Source organism: Callospermophilus lateralis, chromosome 1 (assembly GCF_048772815.1).
Source record: "Callospermophilus lateralis isolate mCalLat2 chromosome 1, mCalLat2.hap1, whole genome shotgun sequence".
NCBI classification, from domain to species: Eukaryota; Metazoa; Chordata; class Mammalia; order Rodentia; family Sciuridae; genus Callospermophilus; species Callospermophilus lateralis.
This window is the reverse complement of record NC_135305.1, coordinates 210,918,246-210,941,438: the sequence shown is the minus strand read 5'-3', so window position 1 is coordinate 210,941,438 and position 23,193 is coordinate 210,918,246. Positions and strand designations below refer to the sequence as shown.

General features: G+C 54.7%; 1 protein-coding gene across 8 annotated transcripts in view; it reads right to left on the bottom strand.

The window, feature by feature from the left end:
• Nucleotides 1-12,752: 12,752 nt before the first annotated feature.
• Eps15l1 (epidermal growth factor receptor pathway substrate 15 like 1) overlaps nucleotides 12,753-23,193 on the bottom strand; it is a 103,013-nt gene continuing 92,572 nt past the window's right edge. For 4 of the 8 annotated variants that reach the window (XM_076846662.1, XM_076846671.1, XM_076846653.1 and 1 more), the window contains 2 exons: nucleotides 18,417-18,622; nucleotides 12,753-13,379 (listed from right to left, as the gene is read on the bottom strand). In XM_076846662.1, coding sequence (XP_076702777.1) covers nucleotides 13,233-13,379; nucleotides 18,417-18,622 — 353 coding nt within the window. In that variant the 3' untranslated portion in view covers nucleotides 12,753-13,232. Of the gene's footprint in view, nucleotides 13,380-18,416; nucleotides 18,623-23,193 lie in introns of those variants that run through there. The other 4 variants (XM_076846692.1, XM_076846711.1, XM_076846702.1 and 1 more) reach the window with 3 other exon arrangements.

The window sequence follows — 23,193 nt, the reverse complement described above, 5'->3', positions numbered from 1 at the left end:
TCCTGGCAGCGGGGAGGCTGCAGGGCTGGGGGCCCGGGCTCTGCAGACCTGGGTGTCGGGGGGCCTGCGGCGCCCGGGGCTGTGGCCTCCACGTGGGTGACCCTGGAGGGACTGGAGAGCAGCTCCCGAGACTCCAAGGCTGCCCATGGGTCGCTCCAGGGTCTGCTTCTGCTGACACTCACCTGGGCAACATCCTCCTGCTCCTCTAGAACGTTCTGGAAGCTCCCTGCTGCCCCTCCCCCTCCCGGCCCATCTCTTCCCCCACCTGCTCCTCCTGGGGCCTGTTTTTCTTTCTTTCTTTCTTTTTGCCCCAAACCCTTCCTATGTGTCCCAAGGAACCCCAGTGACCCCCAAAGGCCGGCAGGGGGGCCTGAAGGGAGGGGGCAGCTTGTGAGCGGGCACAGTGGCTTCGCCCCGGATGTCTATAGTGTGAAACAGAGTCCAGGCTGCCTGGAGGGAGGGGGCAGAGCTTCTGACGCTGGGCCCAGAGGGTGCTGCATGGTGTGGAGTGCAGTGTCACCGCCCTGGTCACCCTGCTCTGCCACCGTCCTCTAGGCCCTGGGCTGCCCTGGGCTGGTGGGCAGCCGGGTGCTGGCAGCAGCTCTCCCACCTGTGCCCTCCTCGGGGGCAGGGAGGGTCCTGCCGGGGGCTCTGGCCCGCCCAGGAGACGGCACGTTGGGGACATCCAGCAGGGCGGCCACTCTGGGGCCCACGCAGCTCTGGACTGTCGCAGGCAAGCAGGGCAGAGCCTCCGCCCGACCAGCAGCCCGCTCGCCCTGGATTGCCCTCCCCTCCGTCACCCCTGCCTTGAACCTTGACCCCAGGTTGGCCTTTTGGGGACTGTCCCAAGATGGAGATACGCTCTCGGCAGCCAACGCTCGCTCTGTGGCCTCTGGGTTCCCAACGATCCAGAATGAGGGCGGAGGCCGGGAGCGGGGAGCCGGGAGCCCTCACGGGGCTGCGGCCTGGGCTCCGGCGCCCATCCCGGCTGGGGACAGAATCCTCCAATTCCCAGCGTGGTTCTGTTGAACCCCAAACCTCAAACACACCCTGATGCCTCACTTCCTCAGCGCAGCCCGGGTGACGGGCCACCTTGCCGGGGCTCCTCGGTTCAGTTTGAGTCACCGGGTTTACGGGAGGAAGGGCTTTTCATCTCAGGAGTTGGTGGCCACACCACGCAGGGCCTGTTCCCACCAGTCTCTCGCGCTGCATCTGTGCAAGCGGCTGGAATTACTTTGGGGCCACCTCACCCTGCCTGCGCGGAACGGCTCCGGGTGACGTGGGGAGGCAGCCGCACCAGGGAGGCCGGGACCGGTCCAGGGGGAGCTCATCTTGCTGCACCACTGGGCGCACCAGGTGCGGCTCCTGCCTCCGCCTCTGTAGAATGGGGTCAGGGGCAGCCAACATGGCTGGACTCTCAGATGGACAGGTCCATGCCTGGCACATAGTAGGTGTTCATTGAGGGAGAGGGGGTGGTAGCTCAGGGTAGAGGGCTTGCCTAACACGTGGGAGGCCCTGGGTTCGATCCTCTGCACCACATAAAAATAAATAAATAAAATAAAGATATCGTGTCCAGTTACAACCAAAACATTAAAAAAAAAAAAAAAAAAAAAAAAAAGCCAGGCGCCGTGGCGCACACCTGTCATCCCAGTGGCTCGGGAGGCTGAGGCAGGAGGATTGCAAGTTCAAGGCCAGCCTCAGCAATAGTGAGGCGCTAAGCAACTCAGTGAGACCCTGTCTCTAAATAAAATATGAAAACAGGGCTGGGGATGTGGCTCAGGGGTCGAGTGCCCCCGAGTGAGTTCAATCCCCCCCCAAAAGTCTGTTCTGTTCGGCACAGGCGCAGGGTTTGTTTTCGATCCAGGGTTAGTCAAATCCTGGATGTGGAGCCCGGGGCTGGAGGGCTGACTGGGCCATGGCTGTGACCGTGGCCTGGGTGACTGAGACCGTGGCATGTTCAGGGTTCACCATGCCCAACAGCCGAGGAAGAGGAAGAACCCAAGTGTCCACCCAGGAATGAACAAACCCGCAACGTGTGTCCCCTGTGTGAGGGGACGTCTCCCCGCCCCAGAAGGAACGAAGCACTGATGCATGTGACGTGGATGAGCCTCGGATGCATGACACCGAGTGACACAGCCACACAGAAGGCCACCCAGGCACGATCCCATTGACGTGTCCCCAACAGGTGGACCCCCAGGGACAGAAGGCGGGTCACGGCTGGTCAGGGGCTGGGGGAGGGAGTGGGAGTGCCCTGGTGGGGACAGGGTCTCCTTTCCTGGGGTAAAGTGTCCTGGAACCAGGTAAGAGTGATGGCTGGACGTGACCAGGGGACTCAGGGCCACTGAAATCGCACGGTGTAATGGTCACTCTGGGGCTCAGTGGGCTCAGGGGCAGAGCTCGCCCAGCACCTGTGAGGCCCTGGGCTCCGTCCTCAGCCCCATGAAAATAAGGTAAGGCTACGGTGTCCACCACAGCCCAAAGAGAAATATTAAAATACGTGGTCACTCTTCCCTGAATGTCATCTCAATAAAAAAAGATTTTTTAAAAAAGCAGTTGGGAACCGGAGCTTCGGTTATAAAACATGGCTATTTTTCATGAAATTCCTTTATCAGTAGAACATGAAATCCGCACCGCGTGTCCCCTGACGGGTGACGATGCCAAGGCATGGCGTGTCCAGACAAGGAGCTGTCCTGGAGCCTTTGAAAAGGGCCCCCCAACATGTGCTGTAACTTGGGGGCAGCCCGGGGAGATCGTGGTCAGTGAAATAATCCAGTCCCAAAAGGACAATCTCTCCGCGTACAGGAGGTCCCCAGAGTCACAGGAAAGCAGGACGGTGGGCGGGGTGGGGGAGGGGCAGGGGAAGTCACTTAACGGGTACAGAGTTTCAGTTTTGTAAGAGGAAGCGTCCCTGAGATGCAGGCATAAAACTGGGGGTGTACTTAACACACGGCACACGGCCCAGTGGGCAAGATGGCACATGCCACATTATTCATATCGTGCCACAATCGTAAAAATAAAACAGTAAACACAACCCGGGGGCCGAGGTGGCAGCCCGTGGGTACTTAGCAAGCCTGAGCCCCAGGGTCCCCTCCCCAGCCTCACACAGAAGCAAATACCTCAACCAGAGACGCGCAGCCGGGGAGGACCACTCGCTCTCCATCTTCAGAAATGTGTCTTTGGAGATTCAAGTGTGATTTGCAGGAAAATAAGGCATTTCCACCCCTGTTTAAAAACTTTCTGCGTCACAAGGGTCAGACTTGCCCCAGGATGGGGGAGAGATGGGGCCTGGGTGGACCGAGGAGAGAACAGAGGCCTAGACACAGCAGGCGGGGGGTCCTGGGTTTAGGGTGCTTCCAACATTGTGGTGTTTGGTCTGGCAGCGCTGGGGACGGAACCCTGGTCTCCTGCACACCCGGAAAGCACTAGACCCCACCTCACCCCAGCCCCAAGCACAAAGAATCTGCAAAGCCCGGCACAGTGGCGCCCACCTGCAGTCCCCGCTACTCAGGAGGCTGAGGCAGGAGGATCCCTGGAGGCCAGGAGTTCAAGGCCCGCCCAGGCCACATAGGGAGACCCCGTCTCAGGGAAAAAAGAAAAGCTCTAGCTCAAGTTTCCAGCCACCATATCCCTACAGAAGTCCAGATGAGAACTTTCCCCAGCCTCGCTGCTGGCCTTGGACCCTGAAAACACTGTTGAAGTCCCCTGTCTGTCCCAGGTCCCTGCACCCCCAAAGAAAGTACACCACAGCCTGGTCTGCATGGGGGCCCTCAGATGGCACCCTGCCCACGAGTGGTGGGAAACACCTGCTGGTTTGGCCAACCGCGCCAACGCAGGAGGAGTATCTTGTTATTTTATATTAGATATTTTATATTATTATTATTTTGAATTTTGAGACAGGGTCTGTGCTGCCCAGGCTGGCCCCAAACTCCTGGGCTCCAGGGATCCTCCTGCCTCGGCCCCGGAGCAGCTGGGACCACAGGCGAGCACCACCCTGCCTGGCCCCCAGGAAAACTTGATTCACTTATTTTTCCTTGATGGTGGGAGCTGCGGCTCCACCCCCAGAGGACTTTGGTTCCCTTGGCTATTTAACAAGACCCCGTCTCAAAATAAAAGTAAAAGTTACACCAGGGCTTGTGGCGTAGCTCAGTGGCAAAGGGCCCCTGGGTTCAATCCCCAGGATCCCCCCCAAAAACCCCCAAACCTACACAGACTCTAGATCATGGAGTGCAACGTCAACACGACAACATTCAACAGATGGAGGGCTGGGGGGATATGAGAGAGGAATGAAGACAGAGAGAGAGAAAGTGCTAGAGAACGCCCAGATGGCAAACGTACACCCAGATATCTACTTTACAAACACGGAGACACACAGATTCTTACTCATGTGTTCATGTGTACATATGAATAAGAATTAAAAATCAAAACTAACTCCACTCATACATATGGATCGCTACACACGGTCTTCTACCAAAAGGGGACATGGCCAGGGACAGACCACTGTCTGTACCGGGTGGAGTGAGTTCCAGGTTCAAAGACCCCCAGAGGGACACCAGGTCCCCGCCGTCTCCACCAAGTGAACCATCCTCCGTGGCCCACCGATGCCGCACGCCGGGCACCCGGGGCGCTCATGCAGCCCAGGGAGGAGGAAGGGAAAATGGAAAACCAGGGGGCTTCTGCCCACCAGCCAGAATGCACTTCTCAGCTGGGCGGGCAGGGACCACGGCGACTAGACTGAGCCCGGAGGGTCAGAGAGTCCTGACCCAGGTGACCAGGGCTCCAAGATGGCAGGACCGGGGCTGGAGAGCCAGTCCTCGGGAAGGCTGCAGGAGCCGCGATTGTCCCTCGGCTGGAAGGATCTACTCAGTGGGACAGTCTTGGACAAGGGCCTTAAAGCCACCCATCTCCAGGACTCGGGTGTCCCGACTGCGCAGGTGTCAGGGCAGGAGCTTCACGAGCTGGCACAGAGCCGTTCCTAGGAATCCCCATCATCAGTCACCAGATCACCACCGTGGAAGGGTGACAGGCTCATGGTGGGGACAAGCTGCCACCGAAGAGCAATGGCATCTGTCCCCATCAAGTGTAAAGTCCCCTGGCCAAGCTTCCTGGTTTGGGACATGCCACCTAAATGGTGGCCAGTCATGCGCTTGGTCCACAGAAGGAGCTTCGCACACTTGAGTCCCCCTCTGTCCCAAGACCTTCGGATATCACGGAGGAGCAGGGGTGGCACCAGTCCCCCCCGCTGACTTCCTGCGGAGTAGGAACCCATCGCTTTGAATCGGACCTGGAATGTCCCCAGTACGCAGCACTCTGCGCGGGTTCCTGGGAGTGATGGCATCACCAGGCTCTAATCCCGTCAATAGATCAATGACAGCTGGTGACGTTGGTGGGAGGTGGCAGAAACCGCAGGGGATGGGGCCTCGCTGGAGGGAGTGGGTCAGGGGGGCATGCCCTTGGGGACTCCATCTTGTCCCCAGTCCTACCTTCCCCTTGGGATTCCCAGCTCCAGAGCTCAGCACGCCCTCCGCCATGAAGCCGCTGCGGTGGACCCAGCCGACCTTTCCCCTCTGAGCTGCTAGCCGCAGGCACTTGTCACAGTCCGGGAAAGCCAGTCACACTCGCAGCAGCCAAGGTACTCGGAGCTGCCGCTCGGCCTCTCTGCCTGGAGAAGCCACCACGGCCCTGCTCTCCAGCCCAAAGCAAAGCCATCCCGGCACAGAGTCAAGGGACGCGGGGAGAACCAAACCGCTCCTGCCACTGGGGTCAGGGGCGAGGGCAGGCAAAACGGGGAGTTGTTTGGGGGGCACAGAGTTCCAGTTTTGCAAGATGCAAAAGCTCTGCAGACCGCTGCACCGCGACGTGAATATACTCGATGCTCCTGAACCAGATGGGTAAAATGCTAAGTCCCAAGGTTCTGACGCTGTGGTTATTTCTATGAAATTGACACAGGTGCATTAAAATAGGTAGGAAATAATAATCTAGAGCTTACATGTATTATTGTCATTAATATTAAGGCTAATGCATATTATTATATATTATAGTATTATAATACTGTGATTGTGTAACTATATGCCATCTTTAAATTTTATAGGTGTCCCACCTCCAGGACCATGGGACAAACTGGGTCACGATGGTAAATTGTAGCTGGGCGCAGTAGTGCACACTTGTAATCCCAGTGGCTCAGGAGGCTGAGGCAGGAGGATTCTGAGTTGAAAGCAAAAGCAAGGCCCTAAGCGACTCAGTGAGACCCTGTCTCTAAATAAAATATAAAATAGGGTGGGGGTGTGGGAACTCAGGGTTGAGTGCCCCTGAGTTCGATCCCTGATACCAACCCCCCCCCCAAAAAAATGGTGAATTCTATGTTACGTGTTCTTCTGCACTGCAATTAAAAATTAAAAACTAGCTCCATGACACGGTGTGTGCTTAGCATGCAGGAGGCCCTGGGTTCAATCCCTGGTATAAAAAAAAAGAAACGAAACGAAACACGACTATTGCTCCCACTACCGACTCGACCACTCCGAACATGCCAAGCCCTCAGCGGTGCTGGTCCCGCTGCCCTGGGAGACAGATGTCACTCATATTTCACCAGTAAGGAGAAAAACGGAGGCTCTAGGAGTGAGGTGAGCACCACAAGGTCAAGAAGTGAGGAAAAAAAAGGAACCTGGAGCTCTGGCCCATCATGCGTCACTTCCTTTAAACGAGTGTTTACAGTGGAACAATTGCTGCATCTTGATTGGGTCTGTTTTTGGCTCTTGGTGTGGACATTCTGCCCTTTGTCTTGAGTACAAAGGAACAATGCTCTCGGCAGACCACCTGCTCACCCGGCCTGGCTGCTGGCCCCCGGGCCAGGTCCTGCCTCCCGGGTGGAGGCTAGCACAGAAAAGCCATCAGCAGCTCGGGAACGGCTGCTTGATGAAGCTAGTTTTTCTTAGGACAGGCTTGCTTCATTATTTTATTCTGCGGTGCTAAAGCCAGGGCCTCTCGCGTGCCAGGCAAGCACTCTGACCCTGAGCCACATCCCCAGCCCGTTTTATTTTTTATTTTGAGACAGGGTCTTGCCAAGTTTCCCAGGCTAGCTTCAAACTAGTGATCCTCCTGCCTCAGCCTCCAAACTTGTTGAGATTACAGCTATGTGCCACCATGACCAAGATCATTCTTAAAAGTATATATGAGCTGGGTGCGGTGGCGCGTGCCTGTAATTCCAGTGGCTCAGGAGGCTGAAGCAGAAGGATCATGAGTTCAAAGCCAGCCTCAGCAAAAAGTGAGGCTCTAAGCGACTCAGTGAGACCCTGTCTCTAAATAAAATACAAAAAGGGCTGGGGATGTGGCTCAGTGGTGGAGTGCCTTGAATCCAATCCCTGGTACCAAAATAAATAAATAAATAAATATATATATATATAGCAATATAGATAAAATTAGATGTGTTGGTATTAATATACTTATATATTATATTGATGTATCATACATGTGCTATTTAAACTAGCACTTCTTCCCTAGCTATCAGAATTAGCAAGCATGAGCAAAATACTTTAAATAAAATATGAGGCTAACAGGATGACAACTTCCATTTTCTTCTTTTTGTCACCTGAAATCCTTAAGCTACAGGTCATCTTAGAGATCTAAATAATAATTGTAAGGACTTTTGGAGCCCGCAGGGTCTTCACGGTTGCCTGGTCCAATCTCGTTGGCCAAACAAGGAAACTGAGGCCCCAGAAGTTGGTAATGAGCCCGAGGTCATGACAAACAAGCACCCAGCAAGCTCATCAGACTGAAGGCCAGAGCGACATCTAAAGACCCCCCAAACACAGACCCACGGCAGCCTGCAGCCCGCATCCCGTGATTTCTTTGGAATAAACTCATGATAACAATCATGTTTCCATTTCCCTTGATGTTTTTTTCCAACCTCGGCTCACGATGCTATTTGTACAGCTCCTTCGTGACTTTTACTGGGGAAATTTTCAGGAGAAAAAAAAAGAAAAGTACCACTTTTCCAGGGACCTAGATCTGATAAGGAGACTGAACTGTTGACTCCCTTATTGCGAGAGGCAGGTTCTTGGTTTCCTAGGGGCTTCCTGTGGTCTAAAAATAGCTCGCCACGACTCCTCCAGGACAGGAGTGTCCTTTTCAATAAAGTGGGCTTTGAAGATGCGAGTCTGCATACTTGGAGGAGACTTGGGGTCATTGGTCATCTTCGTCCACCGTGCCTCTGGGACAGGGTGCCTGGGCCAGAGTGGGGTGGACGGTGGGAGAGGGTGGATGAAAGAGGGATGCCAACCCTCAGAGGAAACAGACCTCCTCCCATCAGGGACGTTATCATAATGAGGCCACAAAGCCAAATGTTGCCTCTTACCTGAAAGTTCTGTCTCATGGAACCAAGAGGTGACAGTCCTTTGTCACATGTCACTTTGGCACAGTCATGTGAGATGACATGGCATTTCTTTTTCTTTTTTGGGGGGGTACCAGGGATTGAACTCAGAAGCACTCAACCACTGAGCCCCATCCTTTTTGTATGTTATTTAGAGACAGGGTCTCACTGAGTTGCTTAGAGCCTCACTTTTTGCTGAGGCTGGCTTTGAACTCACGATCCTCCTGCCTCAGCCTCCAGAGCTGCTGGGATTACAGGTGTGTGCCACTGCGCCTGGCTTAGTGTTTCTTAATGAAGTGTACAATTGTCCTTGGTATCTGTGGGGATTGGTTCCAGGGCCTTCTGCAGATACCAAAACCCATGGCTGCTCAAGTGCCTTATGTGAAGTGGTGCAGGGTTGGCATGGAACTGCGTCCACCCTAGACTCTAAATTGCCTTGGACAACTTGAGATACCTTCCAGTGAAGGCTGTGTGCAGTTGTTACACCGTGTCCTTAGGGACTGAAGAAAAGAAACTGTGTCCTAGGCCGTGCAGGCCACCCCCACCCCCACCCCCAGTGTTTTTCACTTGAGGTTGATTGAATCCCCTTATGTGGAACCTGCGGGCACAGAGGGCCACTCCACAGATGTGCTGGGGGACCTGATGTCCCAATCTTGAGAAGAAAGGGATCTGTGGAGCAAAGGCAGAAAACTCTGGATGAGGGCCAGTGCTGGGCAGGAGGGTGGGGGTGTGGTCCTCTCCTCCTGTTATGTTTGGGAATTTTCATGATATAACTTTTCAACCTGGACACACTGTGCTTCAGGAAAGGGTGTGTCTGTCATGAAGGGGCAGAAAGAGCCAACGGGAGTGGGGATGGACGTGTGGATCTGGTGCTGATTATTTAGGCAGCAGAGTGTGTGTGTGTATGCGCGTGAGCGTGTGTGTGTGAGCGTGTGTGTGTGTGTGCGTGAGCGTGTGTGTGTGTGTGTATGCAGAAGGAAAAAGGACTTAAAACTGGCTAACAACTTTCTTTTTGTTTTAGAGAGAGAGAGAAAGAGAGAGGGAGAGAGAGAGCGAGAGAATTTTAATATTTATTTTTTTTTAGTTCTCAGCGGACACAACATCTTTGTTTGTATGTGGTGCTGAGGATCGAACCCGGGCTGCACACATGCCAGGAGAGTGCGCTACCGCTTGAGCCACATCCCCAGCCCAAAACTGGCTGATAACTTTCTGAGGGTTGAAAACTTCTTTAAGAATCAGGCCAGCAGGTGCAGTGGACGCAGTTCCATGCCAACCCTGCACCACTTCACATAAGGCACTTGAGCAGCCATGGGTCTTGGTATCTGCAGAAGGCCCTGGAACCAGTCCCCACAGATACCAAGGACAATCCCAGCTATTTGGGAGGCGGAGGCAGAAGGATCTCAAGTTGGAGGCTAGCTTGGGCAACTTAACTTTAAATTTTTAAAAGGGCCAGGAGTGGAGCTCAATGGGAGAGGATTTGCCTGGCATTTGTGAGGCCCTGGGTTCCATCCCTCATACCACACGGGGGTCGGGGGTTGAGAGTTCAGACAGACTGAGCGCAGTCTATACTTCCAGCTACTCGGGAGGCTGGGGCAGGAGAACTGCTTGAACCTGGGCGTTTGAGGCTGGCCTGGGTGACCCATCTCCAAAACAAAATAAAACAGCCTGTCATGGTGGTGCATGCCTTTAATCCCAGCAGCTCAGGAGGCTGAGATAGGAGGTCTGAGAGCTCAAAGCCAGCCTCAGCAAAAGTGAGGCACTAAGCAACTCAGCAAGACCCTGTCTCTAAATAAAATACAAAATAGGGCTAGAGAGGTGGCTCAGTGGTTGAGTGCCCCTGAGTTCAATCCCTGGTACTCCTTCCCCCCCAAAAAAGAATTATTGTCTGAGACAAGTGAATGTGAAATAGTAAATAAATAAGATCTCTGGGCCTGAAAAGCTCTCCTTAAAAAATAAATCTCTCTCCAAGGGGATCAAGGTCAATGCCAGCAGCGATAAGTAAAAAAGCAAGTGTTCTTGATAAGACGTGATGAGAAGGGACCTCACCCTGTGGTCCTCCTCCCCCACACCCCTCCCGCCCTCTAGTCATGAGGTTTTCACCAGGCAAGTCCCAGTGGAGGGACAGGACAGAACACCTGCCTGCTACTACTCCTCAAAAGCGTCAAGGTGGTCACACAATCAAGGCAGGTCTCAGCCCAGAGGGCCCCAAGGAGACGAGAGGGTTAAACGTCATGGAGGATCCTGCACCGGAAAAAGGACATGAGGGAAAAGTGAAGGAAGTGTGAACAAAGTGTGGACCTGAGCTAACAGTGATGAATCAGGGTGGGCTCCTTAACTGTGACGAATTTAGCATATGATGTAGGTCGCTAAAAATAGGGGAAATTGTGAGTGGTTTTGGGAACGCTTTGTATCATTCTTTGTGATTTTTCTCAAGTGCTCCCTTAAAGGGAATTGAAACACAAACATAAACAAATAAATGAATGCCTCTCCTGGGATGACCTCCTGGCTGGGGTAAAGCTTTGGAGTAAGGCAGCGAGAGTCCCTACTGTGCACGAGGAGGCACCCTTGCTGGGAAGGGAGGAACCAGACCCCAGACACAGAGCAAACTTTGGGAAACAACTTTTCAAAGAAGGGCTTCGTCCAGGATCAAACTGCACCAGGGCGGTCTGGGTCTGTCTTCTGGCTCCCAGGAGGAACGTTCTGGGCCTGCCTCGCTCTGGCACTCGTTCCTCACCCCCACCTCAACCTGCTCAGTGCTACGGCTGCAGATTTCTCTTCGTGTTTCTCGAAATAAAGGACATGCTCAGGTTACTCAGATGGGGATGGGTTTGTGGCACTGACCAGATGAGAAGCCTCTCACAAGTTTACCTGAAAAAGTCAACTTGGGGTGTCTTACCTGCTTGGGGACAGTGAAAAGCAGAGCAGGAGAGGGAGAATGTGTAAGAGCCTCAGCAACTGCTGGGCTCTTCCACACAGTTGGGCCCAAGCTTCCAGAATGTTCTAAGAGGGATTCAGCCGCATCTTGATTCTGAGTACGGGGTCATGGCATGAGACCTGCCCTGTGGGCCTTGGCCCCTTGTGTGCACATGGCCTTTGTCCACCATCTTCAGGGATTTCAAACTGGAATGAGGACACAAGGTGCAGCCTGCTCACTGCAATGGAGTCACAGTAACTGCAGTTTTGTTGTGTTTTGATTTGGGAATATTTGCACACACACAATGAGGCACCTTGGGAGGAGGACCAAAGTCTGCTTAATGGAATACTCTGAGGAGCATGGTTTTAGTTTTAGTTTTTCAAAGCTCTGGTAGAAGTCAGCTGAGAATCCATGGTGAGCTTTTCTCTGTTGGAAGGCTTTTGATTTCTGCTTCTAACTCTCTGCTAGTTACAGGTCTGTTGGAGCTTGTCTATGTCCTTGTGATTCGATTTTGGCAGGTGGAAGGTGTATAGAAAGGCATCTGTTTTTCCGTGGTTTCTGACGTATTGAGTATAAGCTTACCAAACAGTCCCTAACGATCCTCGGGATTTCTGTGGTCTGTGGCAAGTTCTCCTTTTTCATCTCTAATTTTGTTAATTTGGGTCTTCTCTGCTTTTGGTTAGTTTGGCTACGGGCTTATCATTGCTGTTTATCTTTTCAAGAGCCATCTCTTCATTTCATTGATCCTTTGTGTTGTTTTTTTTATTCTCAACTTCACTGATTTTGATCTTCATTATTTCCTTCCTTCTACTGATTTTGGAATTGGTTTGTTCTTTCTCAAGGCCTTCAGATGCATCCCATTAGGTTGTTTATTTGGGATCTTGAGACCCAAGTCTAAGCATAAAATCCATGCATGTTTTACGTACACCTACAAACAGCCTAAAGGTAGTTTTATATATTTTTAGTGTACCTGCATTTTCACTGTGACCCATCATCACATGAGGCTGGGTGTGAAAGTTTTCATTTGTGGTGTTGTGTCCACATGCAAAAAGCTTCACATTTGAGTATACAAGATTTCAGATTTTCAGATATTAGGGGTGCTCAACCTGTATGCAGTATCACTGTGTGGAGGGAGTGGGGAATGTACACTGGAACATTTCCAGAATTGGCTCTCTTTGTGGCTCTAGACCAAAACTCAAATTTTATTTATTTATTATCCTGGTGCTGGGGTGGAACCCAGGTACTCATGCATGCTAGTCAAGTGCTCTACTGCTGAGCTATACCCCCAGCCCAAAACAAAACTGAAAAAGAATTTCTGGACCTACTTTTTAAAGTGTGTCTGCTTCTCTGATACCAATACTAGGAAAAAAAAAAAAAAAATCAACGAACCCCACTCCTCCTACACACCCTCCTCTGGGGACCCAAAGCCAGGCCTCCCGCTGAGCTATACCAAGTGAATAAAGAAGATTTTTGTCTTTTGTATTAAAATATTTTATATTAATCATTCAAACTTCATATTTTTACAACGAATGCATACATCGAGGGGGTTCTCACTGATGCGGGAGGGGCTGGGGGCGGGGCTCCCGGGCGGTGGGTGGGGCTTGTCTGCAGCCAGGAGCAGGGGGAGTGGGAGCCCAGGGCTTCCTCTCCCTGGCGCCCCCGCCCCCCCGCGGGTGCGGTGCGCTTCTGCAGGCAAAGCTGGACCCCGTCACCCCACTGGGGATGGCACAGCGCCTCCCCCGCCGTGCGTGTCCGCCCACAGGGGTGGGCTGCGTCTGCTGGGCCCGAGCAAGCTCCCTAGAGCCCGAGGCCCTCTGTCCAACTGGTCCTTGACTTAGGGTGGCTATGGCATGTCACAACGTGAAGCAGGGACCCTCTGAGTGTGAGTGTATAGAGACGTCTAGGGTTTCCCCTGTGAACCTGCCCGCGCCCTGTCCCGCCGGTGCGCGTCCTTGCCTAGGCGGCCGGCATGTCGGCCTTACTGAGCGCGATGGCCAGCTCCAGATCCTCTTGTTCCTGTCGCCGCAGCCGCGCCAGCCTCTCCTGCTCGGCCTTCTCGCTCTCCCGCTTGGCCCATGCCAGCTGCTGCTCCTCATTGCCGAACTGCAAGGGAAAATGGGGGGGGTTTGAAAGGTGCTGCTGCAGCGGCCACTTCCCAGAGCCAGGAGCAGGGCTGGTGAGTGGCCAGGCGCCAGGCTGGGCGGGGCGAAGTCCCACTGAGCGCCCAGCAGAGGAACTGGTGGGCCAGTGACAGCCAGAGGTCCGCGCCGGGGTCCTGCAACCTGCAAGTGGCACGGAGCAGGGGACACATGCAGGAGAAGCAAGGCTGCGTCTGACCTCACAGCCTCCGGGCCCTCGGAGGCACGTCGCTGGCCCCCGCAGGAGGCCGGGGGCAGTGCTGGAGGGCCCCAGGACCTGAGGCCAGAGTGGGCCCTCAAGGGCTCTGAAGCCCACTGGTGCAAAACACCAGCCGCCCCACAGGCACCAAGGGCACGTGGCACCAGGACCCTGGCACTCCTCTGGCCGTTTTTCAGGGGGCAGCTTTTATTCTCAAGGGGCATTTTTCTGAAATATTTAATCAAAACCACTGTTTTTTTTTTTTAATCTGTTTTGGTGCTGGGATGGAACCCAGGGCCTTTACAGGCTAAGCACATGCGTACCCCAGCCCTGTCCTCCAGCTGATTACACGGGAGAGAAAACTGCTGTGGTCCTCAGGAGAGTTCTGAGGTAGCATGGCCAGGGAAGGCCCCGTCCCACCAGCCACTCCTGTCACTGTGCCCTGTCCACGCCAAGCCAGGGGAACTTGCCCGTTTAGGCCTCGGGAGCTCTTTCCCACGCACGACCTCAGGCTACACAGATGACGCCAGAGAGAAGGCCCTGGTGGCTCGCCTTAAGGTGGCCCTTGGGACAGACAGACATGCACAGCTCCATGTGACCAGACCCCTGGGAAAGCCGCTGCAGCCCTCCAGGAGCTGCAGAGAAGGACACACACGGAACATTCATGGCCACTGCTTCACGTGGCAGTAATCCTCGTGAAAACTAGGGAAGACCCACTGACATCTTGCCTGTGACAACTGAGGCAGGGGAAGGGGCCAGGTCCTCACACACTGGCTGTGCTTAAAGGCCTGAGGGCTGATGACTGAGCTGCAACTCATGGGGGACAGCCTTGGGCCCTGGAGTCGGGTGCCTGTGCGGTTGCCTGGGAGTCCCTCTCCTGATCTCAGGGCTACAGGACAGGGATTGGGGCGGAGGAGGTGGGTCTGGGAGGGGTCTGTGGGCCCCAGAAAGGCAGCGGGACTTCCCTGTGGGGGCTCCTTGGTGAGCAAGGGGGTGATCAGAGTGGTGGCTCCTAAATATTTAGGGCTCCAGGGTAGATGGGGGTGCCTAGGAGGTGAAGGCCAGATGGCCGGGGGCAGGAGGGACAGGGAGCTAGGAGAGAGGAGGGCCAGGTAGGGAGGGGCCAGCCCAGGAAGGGGGTGGGTAGAAGGGGCGTGGCTTAAAGGCAGAAGTGACGCCCAAGAGCAGGTGGAGCCCAGGAGGCCTCCTCCATCTACCTCAGACAGGGGACAGGTGCAGGGTCAGTGTGACGAAGTCCTCAGGGGAAAAGGCTCTGGAGCACCTCCCAGATCCCCAGGTTGGAGTCCCTGGAAACTGGCCCCTCCCCCTCATCTATTTCCACCATGGGCCACCGATGACGCTCTGCCCCCTGCCCCCGTGGGGGAATTTTCCAATAGCTCACTGGGGGAAAAACAAGGAAAAAACAACAAATGCCGATGGCAGTTATTCCACAGTGCCACGGACAGCAGTGGGAGGGGACAGCGCGGCTGACGGGGACCTTGTCCTCCACCAGCCCAGGGCACAGGTGGTCAGGACCAGCCTGATGGGAATCAAAACTCAGAACCAGGGCTGGGGGGCTCGGGGGGTGCCCACTGCACATCACGGCCTCCTGGCTGTCTCTGGCCCCGCCTGGCCTGTGTCACGGAATGTCCCTGCAGAGCTTCCTGGAAACCAAGCAAACTGACAGAAAAGTTCCAGGTGCCTTTCAAGTCCAGGGGTTCAAGGCCATGCGTGAATCCGACACCACACCTGCGCTGTGGGAACTGCGTGCACCTGAGCGGCAGGTGGGCAGCGTAGTTGAGAGAAGTCTCAAGAGCGAGGTTTCTCTCTGTGGCTCGCTCTGTCTCGCAATGAGAAGAAAACTTTCCTAGCTCTGGCTGGAGACACCTCAACTGGGCCACTTGCTAGTGCCCTGACCTGGAGGGGCCATGAGATAGGCCAGGTCCTGGAGTACCCACAGGTGCAGTAGCTGCTCAATAAACAGCAGCGTGGACTTGTGCCAGCTCTGATATCCGCTTCCATTCTGTTGCGTCCTGGGACTGAGACAAAGTGGGCTGAGAGCGCTGCCCTTCTGAGACTCCACAACGATGCACGTGAGGTGGTTTCATTTTGGCGGCCTTTCAGAGGTGCACAGCGGGGATGCCTGGCAGGCTGGGCAGTGGCGGCAGCAGCAGTGACGGCGTGGACAGGCACCTTTCCTCCCTGGGATGGACGCCTGTGCGCTGAGGCACCCGAGAGCAGGTTCACTCTGCTGTGCCAGGGAGGCGGAGCTGCCTCCTCCCCACACCCTGGCTCTGATGCTGAACTTGCATCCAACACGCTGCATACCAAAGCACCGTAGCCAATCCAGATTCTTAATGCAGGAGAGACCCAACAGCCAACTGTCAGCTCATAAATGCTACTTCCCAGTGAACACACTGGCCTGAGATAGAAAGGCTTGTTTTTAAAGAAACACCAGAGAAGGAAGAGGTTTCTTATGAAACCTCTAGAAGAACAAATAACCCACTGATGGAAATTCAAGGCTCACAATTAGAGGGCTCCAGGGCAGCAGAGCTGGTGCCAGTGGGAGCTGTGTGCGTCATGCTTGGGTGACTTCAGTTTCCCCGAATGCCAACACAGATCAAGTGGCTTTTGCCCAGGTGACAACATGTCCTGGGGAGTGCTCAGAGAATCTGATCGGAAAGATTCCCGCTGCCAACCAGCTGGGTGGAAAGAGACCTCTTAGTGTTGACTCCAGGGCTGGGGGCCTGGGAACAGTCCAACCAGAGGGTCAGCTGTGGCCTTTCCAGATTAGCACAAGTTCTGAGCCCAGGAACGTGGAGAGATGTCCCAGGTCTCCAGGGGGGCAGCTGTGGTCTGACAACGCATGGCAAACAAAGCCACCGAGCGTCCCATCTCTCAGTCTCCATCCTGCCAGAGTGGGCTGTGTCACACTGAACTCCCCTGGGAAAACCAGAGCCCTCACAGTGGAAAGGCCATTCGAACAAGCAGCAGGGCTGTGGCTGGACTGCCTGGACACAAAGGTCTTTTAGGATAGGAGTCAACTGTTCTGGAATGACCAGAACTGTCAGGCCAAATGATGGCTTAACAGCGTGGGTGTGTTTTGAAAAAATCTTTTCCAAGAACAAGTCCTTCGGAGGTGGGGTGGGGGTCACAGGAAATAGAACCGTGTTTCAGAAGAGAACAGTCCAAGTGGCTCTTCAGCTCCATTGACCCAACTCTTCCCTGCCCCAAAAGGACCGAGTCACGAGAGAAGAGCTGTTTTTTTTTCATTGGCATTTTGTGTTTTTCCACCAGAAAATAAGCCAAATGTTATTCAAAGCACTCTGTGAGCAGGTTTGTTCCTGGTTTCACTAACAGTGTTACCCTCTCGCGTATATCCATGGTGCGCACTGTCAACACCACCCAGCTAACTGTAGGCGTGGGAGACTCACAGTTCACCAGGAGCCAGGAGCAGGTCAGGATCTTGGGTAAATTAAATAAGCCACAGGATAGCAGCGCACAGTGAATGTCACCAAGATGGCTCTGAAAACAATTGGCATTGACTGTGCACTGGCAGAGTTGTTTTATTTGTCTGTATGTCTGTCTACCAACCTACTTATCTCTCATCTATCCATCGCTGGGGACGGAACCCAGGGCCTCATGTGCGCTAGGCAAGTGCCCTACCACTGAGCCACACCCCAGCCCTCAGAGTCTGTCTTTAACGGATATCCTAGGAGTCACGACCTCATACCCAGCGACGGAGCAGGGTATGTTGAAAATGTGAATGAAGCCAGGTGTGGTGGCACAAGCCTGCAATCCCAGCAGCTCGGGAGGCTGAGGCAGGAGGATCGTGAGTTCAAAGCCAGCTTCAGCAACAGCAAGGCCCAAAGCAACTCAGTGAGACCCTGTCTCTAAATAAAATGCAAAATAGGGCTGGGGACGGGGCTCGGTGGTTGAGGGCCCCTGAGTTCAATCCCTGGTACCGAAAAAAAAAATGTGAAAGAGAAACCTGTTGGAAACAAAAGGTCCCACAGCGCACGGTGGGACCAACACTGGGAAGACAACACCTGGAGCCCTCAGTGCAGAGAACTGTGTGTCCCAGGGACAGTACTGAGGTGGCAAGATTTAACAATCTGCAATATTATTCACACAGAGAACACCAAGTCACACCTGCAAGATCCCAGGAGCAGCATCTAAGGCGGCACTGACTTTGCTAACGTGCTTCTGTGAGCCCTTGTTTTGGCCAAAGGCAGAGGCCTGAGAGCGGGTGCTCTAGATCGGGTCTCTCGGCTCACGGTAGCTGGTCACCAGCACGCACACCACCACCGCAGTGGAACTGCTCTTCCTTTGCATGTCTGCCTGGGCCTTTTCATTCCTACCTTCTGCACAACAGGCCCCGGGCAGGACGTCAGAATCGGTGCACAAAGACCCCTCTGGGGACAGTGGAACCCTAGGGTCCCTTCTGTCACCTTGTTATCCTAGTTGGCAAGCATCTGACATCGTGGCTTCCGACAACCCATGAGCAAAACAGCCTTCCCTGTGACACAGATCATAGAAAGTGCCCACTGAGGCCAGAAAGGGGCACGGTCCGCCGCCACCGGCTGAAGAAGACGCGCCCTTACCATAGTGGCTCTTTTTTATTGAGAAACTGGGTCCTTACAGCAGCGCCAATACAGAATAAATAACACCCATGACAGACAGAGGAGGCACCAAGAGGCAGAGAGGAGCTGGGAGGTTTGCCACTGGAAAGAGACAAAAAATAGCCCCAGAGAAGCTGCAAGTGAGGGCAGGGGGTGGCGCGGGGCGGAGGACTCAACTTACAGAGGTGAAGTCCGCAAAGCCCGAGGAAGAGGCCTTAGAAGGCTTAGCTGAAGAGGAGGGGACAAATGGATCTTTTCCACTAAACGGGTCCCCAAACCCCTTTTTATTTTGGAAGGGGTCGCCGCTGTCAGCCCCGAGTGGCTGGAATGGATCGGGGGGCTCAGGGAAGTCTGCAGAACCAAGCTGGCTTACAGGTGTACTTTTACCTGGAAAGTTCAGGAGAAAACAAAAAACAAAAACAAAAAAAACAAAAAAAAAGAAGAAAAGAAAAACACAAGTTACTCACCACGGACAGAGAAAAGGGCTCAGTGGGGCCCTTCTGCCCCTCTGGGAGAGCTGGGAGTCCAGCACAGGGGATGAGCCCTGGGGAACCGGGGCCTGCTTGGACCAGGCAAGCGCTCCACTACTGAGCTCCGGCCCCCGGGCAGGGTCTCAGCAAGATCGTGAGTGACACACACACACACACAACAGCTAGACTCAGAGTTGTCTAGGTCTACATGCAGACGGTTAGTAGTTACAGGCATGCACTGGATGGGAGGGGTAAGTCTAGGGTTCTACAGCGCAGCAGGGTGAAGATGGCTGACAACTAATCACATATTTCAAAATAGCTCACAAAGAGGATCCTGAATGTTCCCAGCACAAAGGAAGACTAAATGAAGCAGCGGACAGGCCAATGCCCTGACCTGGTGGTTACACAATGTGTCATGTACTGAAATGTCACACTGTACCCCATAAACATGGACGATTACTGTGTGGCAATTTGAAATAAAGAAGCACATTTAAAAAGAAAGTTTATATGCAGGCGTGTTTCAAAGAGATTCATTTCAGTGAGGTAACAATGTGTGTCTATCATACTGAGTAAAAAAAAAAATAAGTCGTGGCTGAGTAGAAAACCACACTGCAAGCTGCTCCCAACAGAGGGGGAGAGACCCCGCAGTGCAGGGGGTCGACTGCACAGCCACTTAGAGGGGCCTGGGGGCAGCTCATCGATGACCCCTTCTACTGTCCTGGGATTGATTTTTTTCAGTCCCTGTTTCTGTCCCTTTGGTGCTAGAGGCTCCAGTGAGTTTTCTGGGGTCTTCTTGAGCTTTTGCCCAGCAGATGACACTAGGGTGCCTGGGTCCCACCAATGCACACCTTGCAAGGGGGCAGAGAGGGGTCTGAAGCCATGGGACCACCTGAAGGATGCAGCCTGAGGGCAGGAGGCACCTCCAGTGGTCCCTGCCAACGTGCCAGAACACCCAAACCAGAGGCCCCTCAAGTCCTGCGTGGCAACAGGAGGCCCCATGTGATGAGACCCGGGGTGTAGAGACCAGGCCAACTCAAAGTCCTTGCCTACGCTGCTCTAGCTGCCCAATGGGTGCCCAGCTGGTCAGAGCATCCGGAGGAGCAGGTGTTCCACCCGGTCCCAGGGGCGGCACCACAGGCTGGAGGCTCAACGGTACTCAACACAACTCCAGTTTGTCAACTGAGCGGCCCATGTTGGCCCTCGTGGTTTCAAAGTTCATGTTCAAAGAGAAACCAAGAGCTGCCTGAATGGTCCATGGCTGACCTTGGACTTGGCTGCCAGTCCAGGTCCAGGGAATACCCTGCTCCCCAGGTGCACCTGCTCCCTGCAGCACCTGAGCCCAGGGACACCTGTCTTTGGCCCCTGCAGAGCAAGCTCCACCAGCCTCCAGCCCCAACGCCGTCCCCTCTGCCCTCCCAGCGCACCAACCACCCAGGTCACATTTCTGAGGGTCCCAAACCATTCCTAAGGGCTCCAGGGTCACTGTCTGCATCTGCTCCCTTTATCCCTGGGGACTTACAGAAGACAAGCACCCAAGGCCCAAGTGGCCTCAGTTTTCTTATCAGTGAGTGAGGAGAGGGGGGTCAATCGAGGTGACACAGCAGGGTCTGCTCCCCACTTGGAGGCCACTACCGCCCCACCTGGTGCATACAACACGTACTCCACACATCTGAGAGCAGGTGGGAACCCCGCACAACCTCTCTCTGGAAACATTACTCATCCAGCGACTGGGCAGTTCTGAGCCAACCAGAAATTGGCAACTGTAATATCCAACTTCTGGGCCCCGAGTTGTACCTCAGCTTTATCCTCAGCTTGAAGGGTGATGCCCAGAGAAACAAGTCACAGGAAGGCCGGTGCCCTGGCCAGGAGACAAGAAATGGGCAAGGATTCTGAGCCTGTCAAATGTGTTAGATCTCACACTCACAGGGATGGCATCAGGATGTCTGGGGTGGGGCCGAGGGAAGCCAGTGTGAGCATCAACAGCTGGACCCCGGAGGACCCTGCCCTGCTCACTGCCCACAGTGCAGCTGGCTGGTTTCTTTCTGCATACTCAAGAGACACAGTTCCCTTCTCATGGTCTCTACAGAAGGACTCAAAGACACTCGCTCATGGGCAGCCCGCCCTGGGCCTGAGAACAGGCCCCTCCACACCCTTGGCCCTGCAGGGTTCTGCCCAGGTCACCTTTAGGCCCAGCCCAGCCCCTGCCTGGCACCACTGGAGGCCTTTCCAGGTTCTCATTATTTCCCCAATACCCCCAGTAAGTCCATCTATGGATGTTTCTGGAAGTGGAGTGCAGGGTCAGAGGGAGTGCCACTTTGGACTGGCATCTCCATCTTACTGCCCCCTGGGGCATCCTCAGAACCAACATGGTCAGGGAAAGGCGAGGGTGCAGCCTGGCACTAGCTCGTCCCCCACCCCCGAGGCCCTCATTAATTCAGCCAGCTACCAGGACCACGTAGGAGGAAGGCCCCCCACCAAGCCTTGGCCACAGTGAATGGGCGAGTCCACCAAGACCCTGGCCCAGAGCGTGCCGTGCCACCCTGGGCAGTGAGTATTAGGGCTGGCCCGTCCACGCACCTGATTTCCAGGCGGTCCCCACTCCCTGGGCTTCCTTCCTTCTCTTCTATCCCCACGTGCCTGGTTGGCCTTGGGCTCTGGTCCATTCTCTGCCCTCTCCTCCTCCTCCTCCTCTTCCCCCACCTTGAGCTCCCAGGGCTGCAGAGATCTCTGTGACCTGGTCCAGTCACAGCCTCCCTGTCCTGTCCTGCTGGCCTTGAAGAACTGCCTCCCTGGAGGTCACCTCCCCCAGCGGGCCCACTCCCTGCACTAAGGGAAGGGCCAATGGGCAAACCAAGGCCAGCAGGACCTCAGGCACTGGAGGGGAGAGGACGGGAGGCAACGGGTGTGGGAAGGGCGTATGCAGCCTGCCCAGCACTTTTAAACACCATGCTGTGCCCTTGAGAGCAATGGGGAGCTGGGGACACCCCAGGGGCTTCCGTCCTCATCCATGCACCCTGAGCCCTCCCCAGACCTGGAGAACCCCTCCCCTGCTGGTTTCTGGCTCCTCCCCTCCCCCTCCCTGCGAGGCAGGTCAACCCCACAAAGCAGCCTTTTAGGTCTCTCCATGGCTCCCCACTGCCTGACATGACATGCCAGCCTTGTTCACTGTCCCTCCCTGCTGGCCACCGCTTTGCCCCATCCAGCTCTGGTCTCCTGCAGAGTTCGCCAGGCCAAATACCACCTGGCAGAGACGCTCTGCAGGACCCCTCCCCACCTGCTCCTCTAAAGCCCTTGACGTTCCCACAGGATGCTGAAATGTGTGTATTTTCTCCCTGTCCACAGAACAGCCACTCCATGATGCTGAGGGTCCTGCTGTCCGCCCCTGGGTCCTACTGCCACAAATAGGCCTGGCTGATGAAAAAATGCCCCTGGTTGAATGAAACTTTCTTTTTTGGTGGCACTTGGGATTGAACCAAGGGCCTCCCAGGTGCTAGGCTAGTGCTCTCCACCCCAATCCTCCTATCCTTGTTTTTTTCTGAGACCTTATCTTGCTAAGTTGCCCAGACTGACTCAAAACTTCAATCCTCCTGCCTCAGGCCCTGGCTTTGAATGAAGCTTTATAAAATGCAACCCCGTGCCCCAGCCCTGCCGCCCCAGCACTGCCTCGGGGCTACACTTCCCCTGTGGCATATGGGGAGGCCCCAGTGACCCTATCAACCTCTCTTCCTAGCCTCATCTCCTGATGAAGAGCCAAGAGCCTCCTTCCCAGTAACCTCCAGCCCGGGGCTTCTTTCCTGGCTCTGCCGAATGCTCCCTGAACGTGAGCACCACTGCAGGCCATCAGCACATGAGGGAAGCCCTCAGGACGCCTCCCTGAACACACACAGTCACAGCTCTGGGGTGGGGGCTCCCAGGCCTGAGGCAGGACCTGGTGTGGCCCTGGAGGGCCATGAGGAGCTGCAGAGCCTCTGCCCAGCCTGTTTCCTAACCCAAGGGCAGGAGTGGGCCAAACCGTGCCCTCCTCCAAGCTTGTACACTGAAGCCCCGACTCCCAATAGGACCATCTTTGGAGACAGGTCTTTAAAGGAGTAACTGAGTCAAACCGAGGTCACTGGGACAGGCTGTAGCCCAATCTGACTGGTGTCCTCCTAAGAGGAGGTTAGGACGCAGATATGCGCTGAGGAACAACCATACGAAGACAACAGAAGGCCAAAGAAAGGCCTCAGAAGAAACCACCCTGCAGACACCTTGATCCTGGACTTGCGTCCTTCAGATCAGTGAGCAGTGAACACCTGCAGTTTAAGCCACCCAGCCTGGGGCACTTTGTCACGGCAGCCTGAACAGACTCGGGGTGACAGGGGGCCTAACCTGCACAGCTTCCAGTGGCAGCAAGGACCCGCCAAGTCCACAGTCTGCACCAGCGTCCTAAGGGAGGGGTCACAGGTTTGGCTTGCACCTGGCCCTGCACTTGTAGGTTTGCACCGGGAA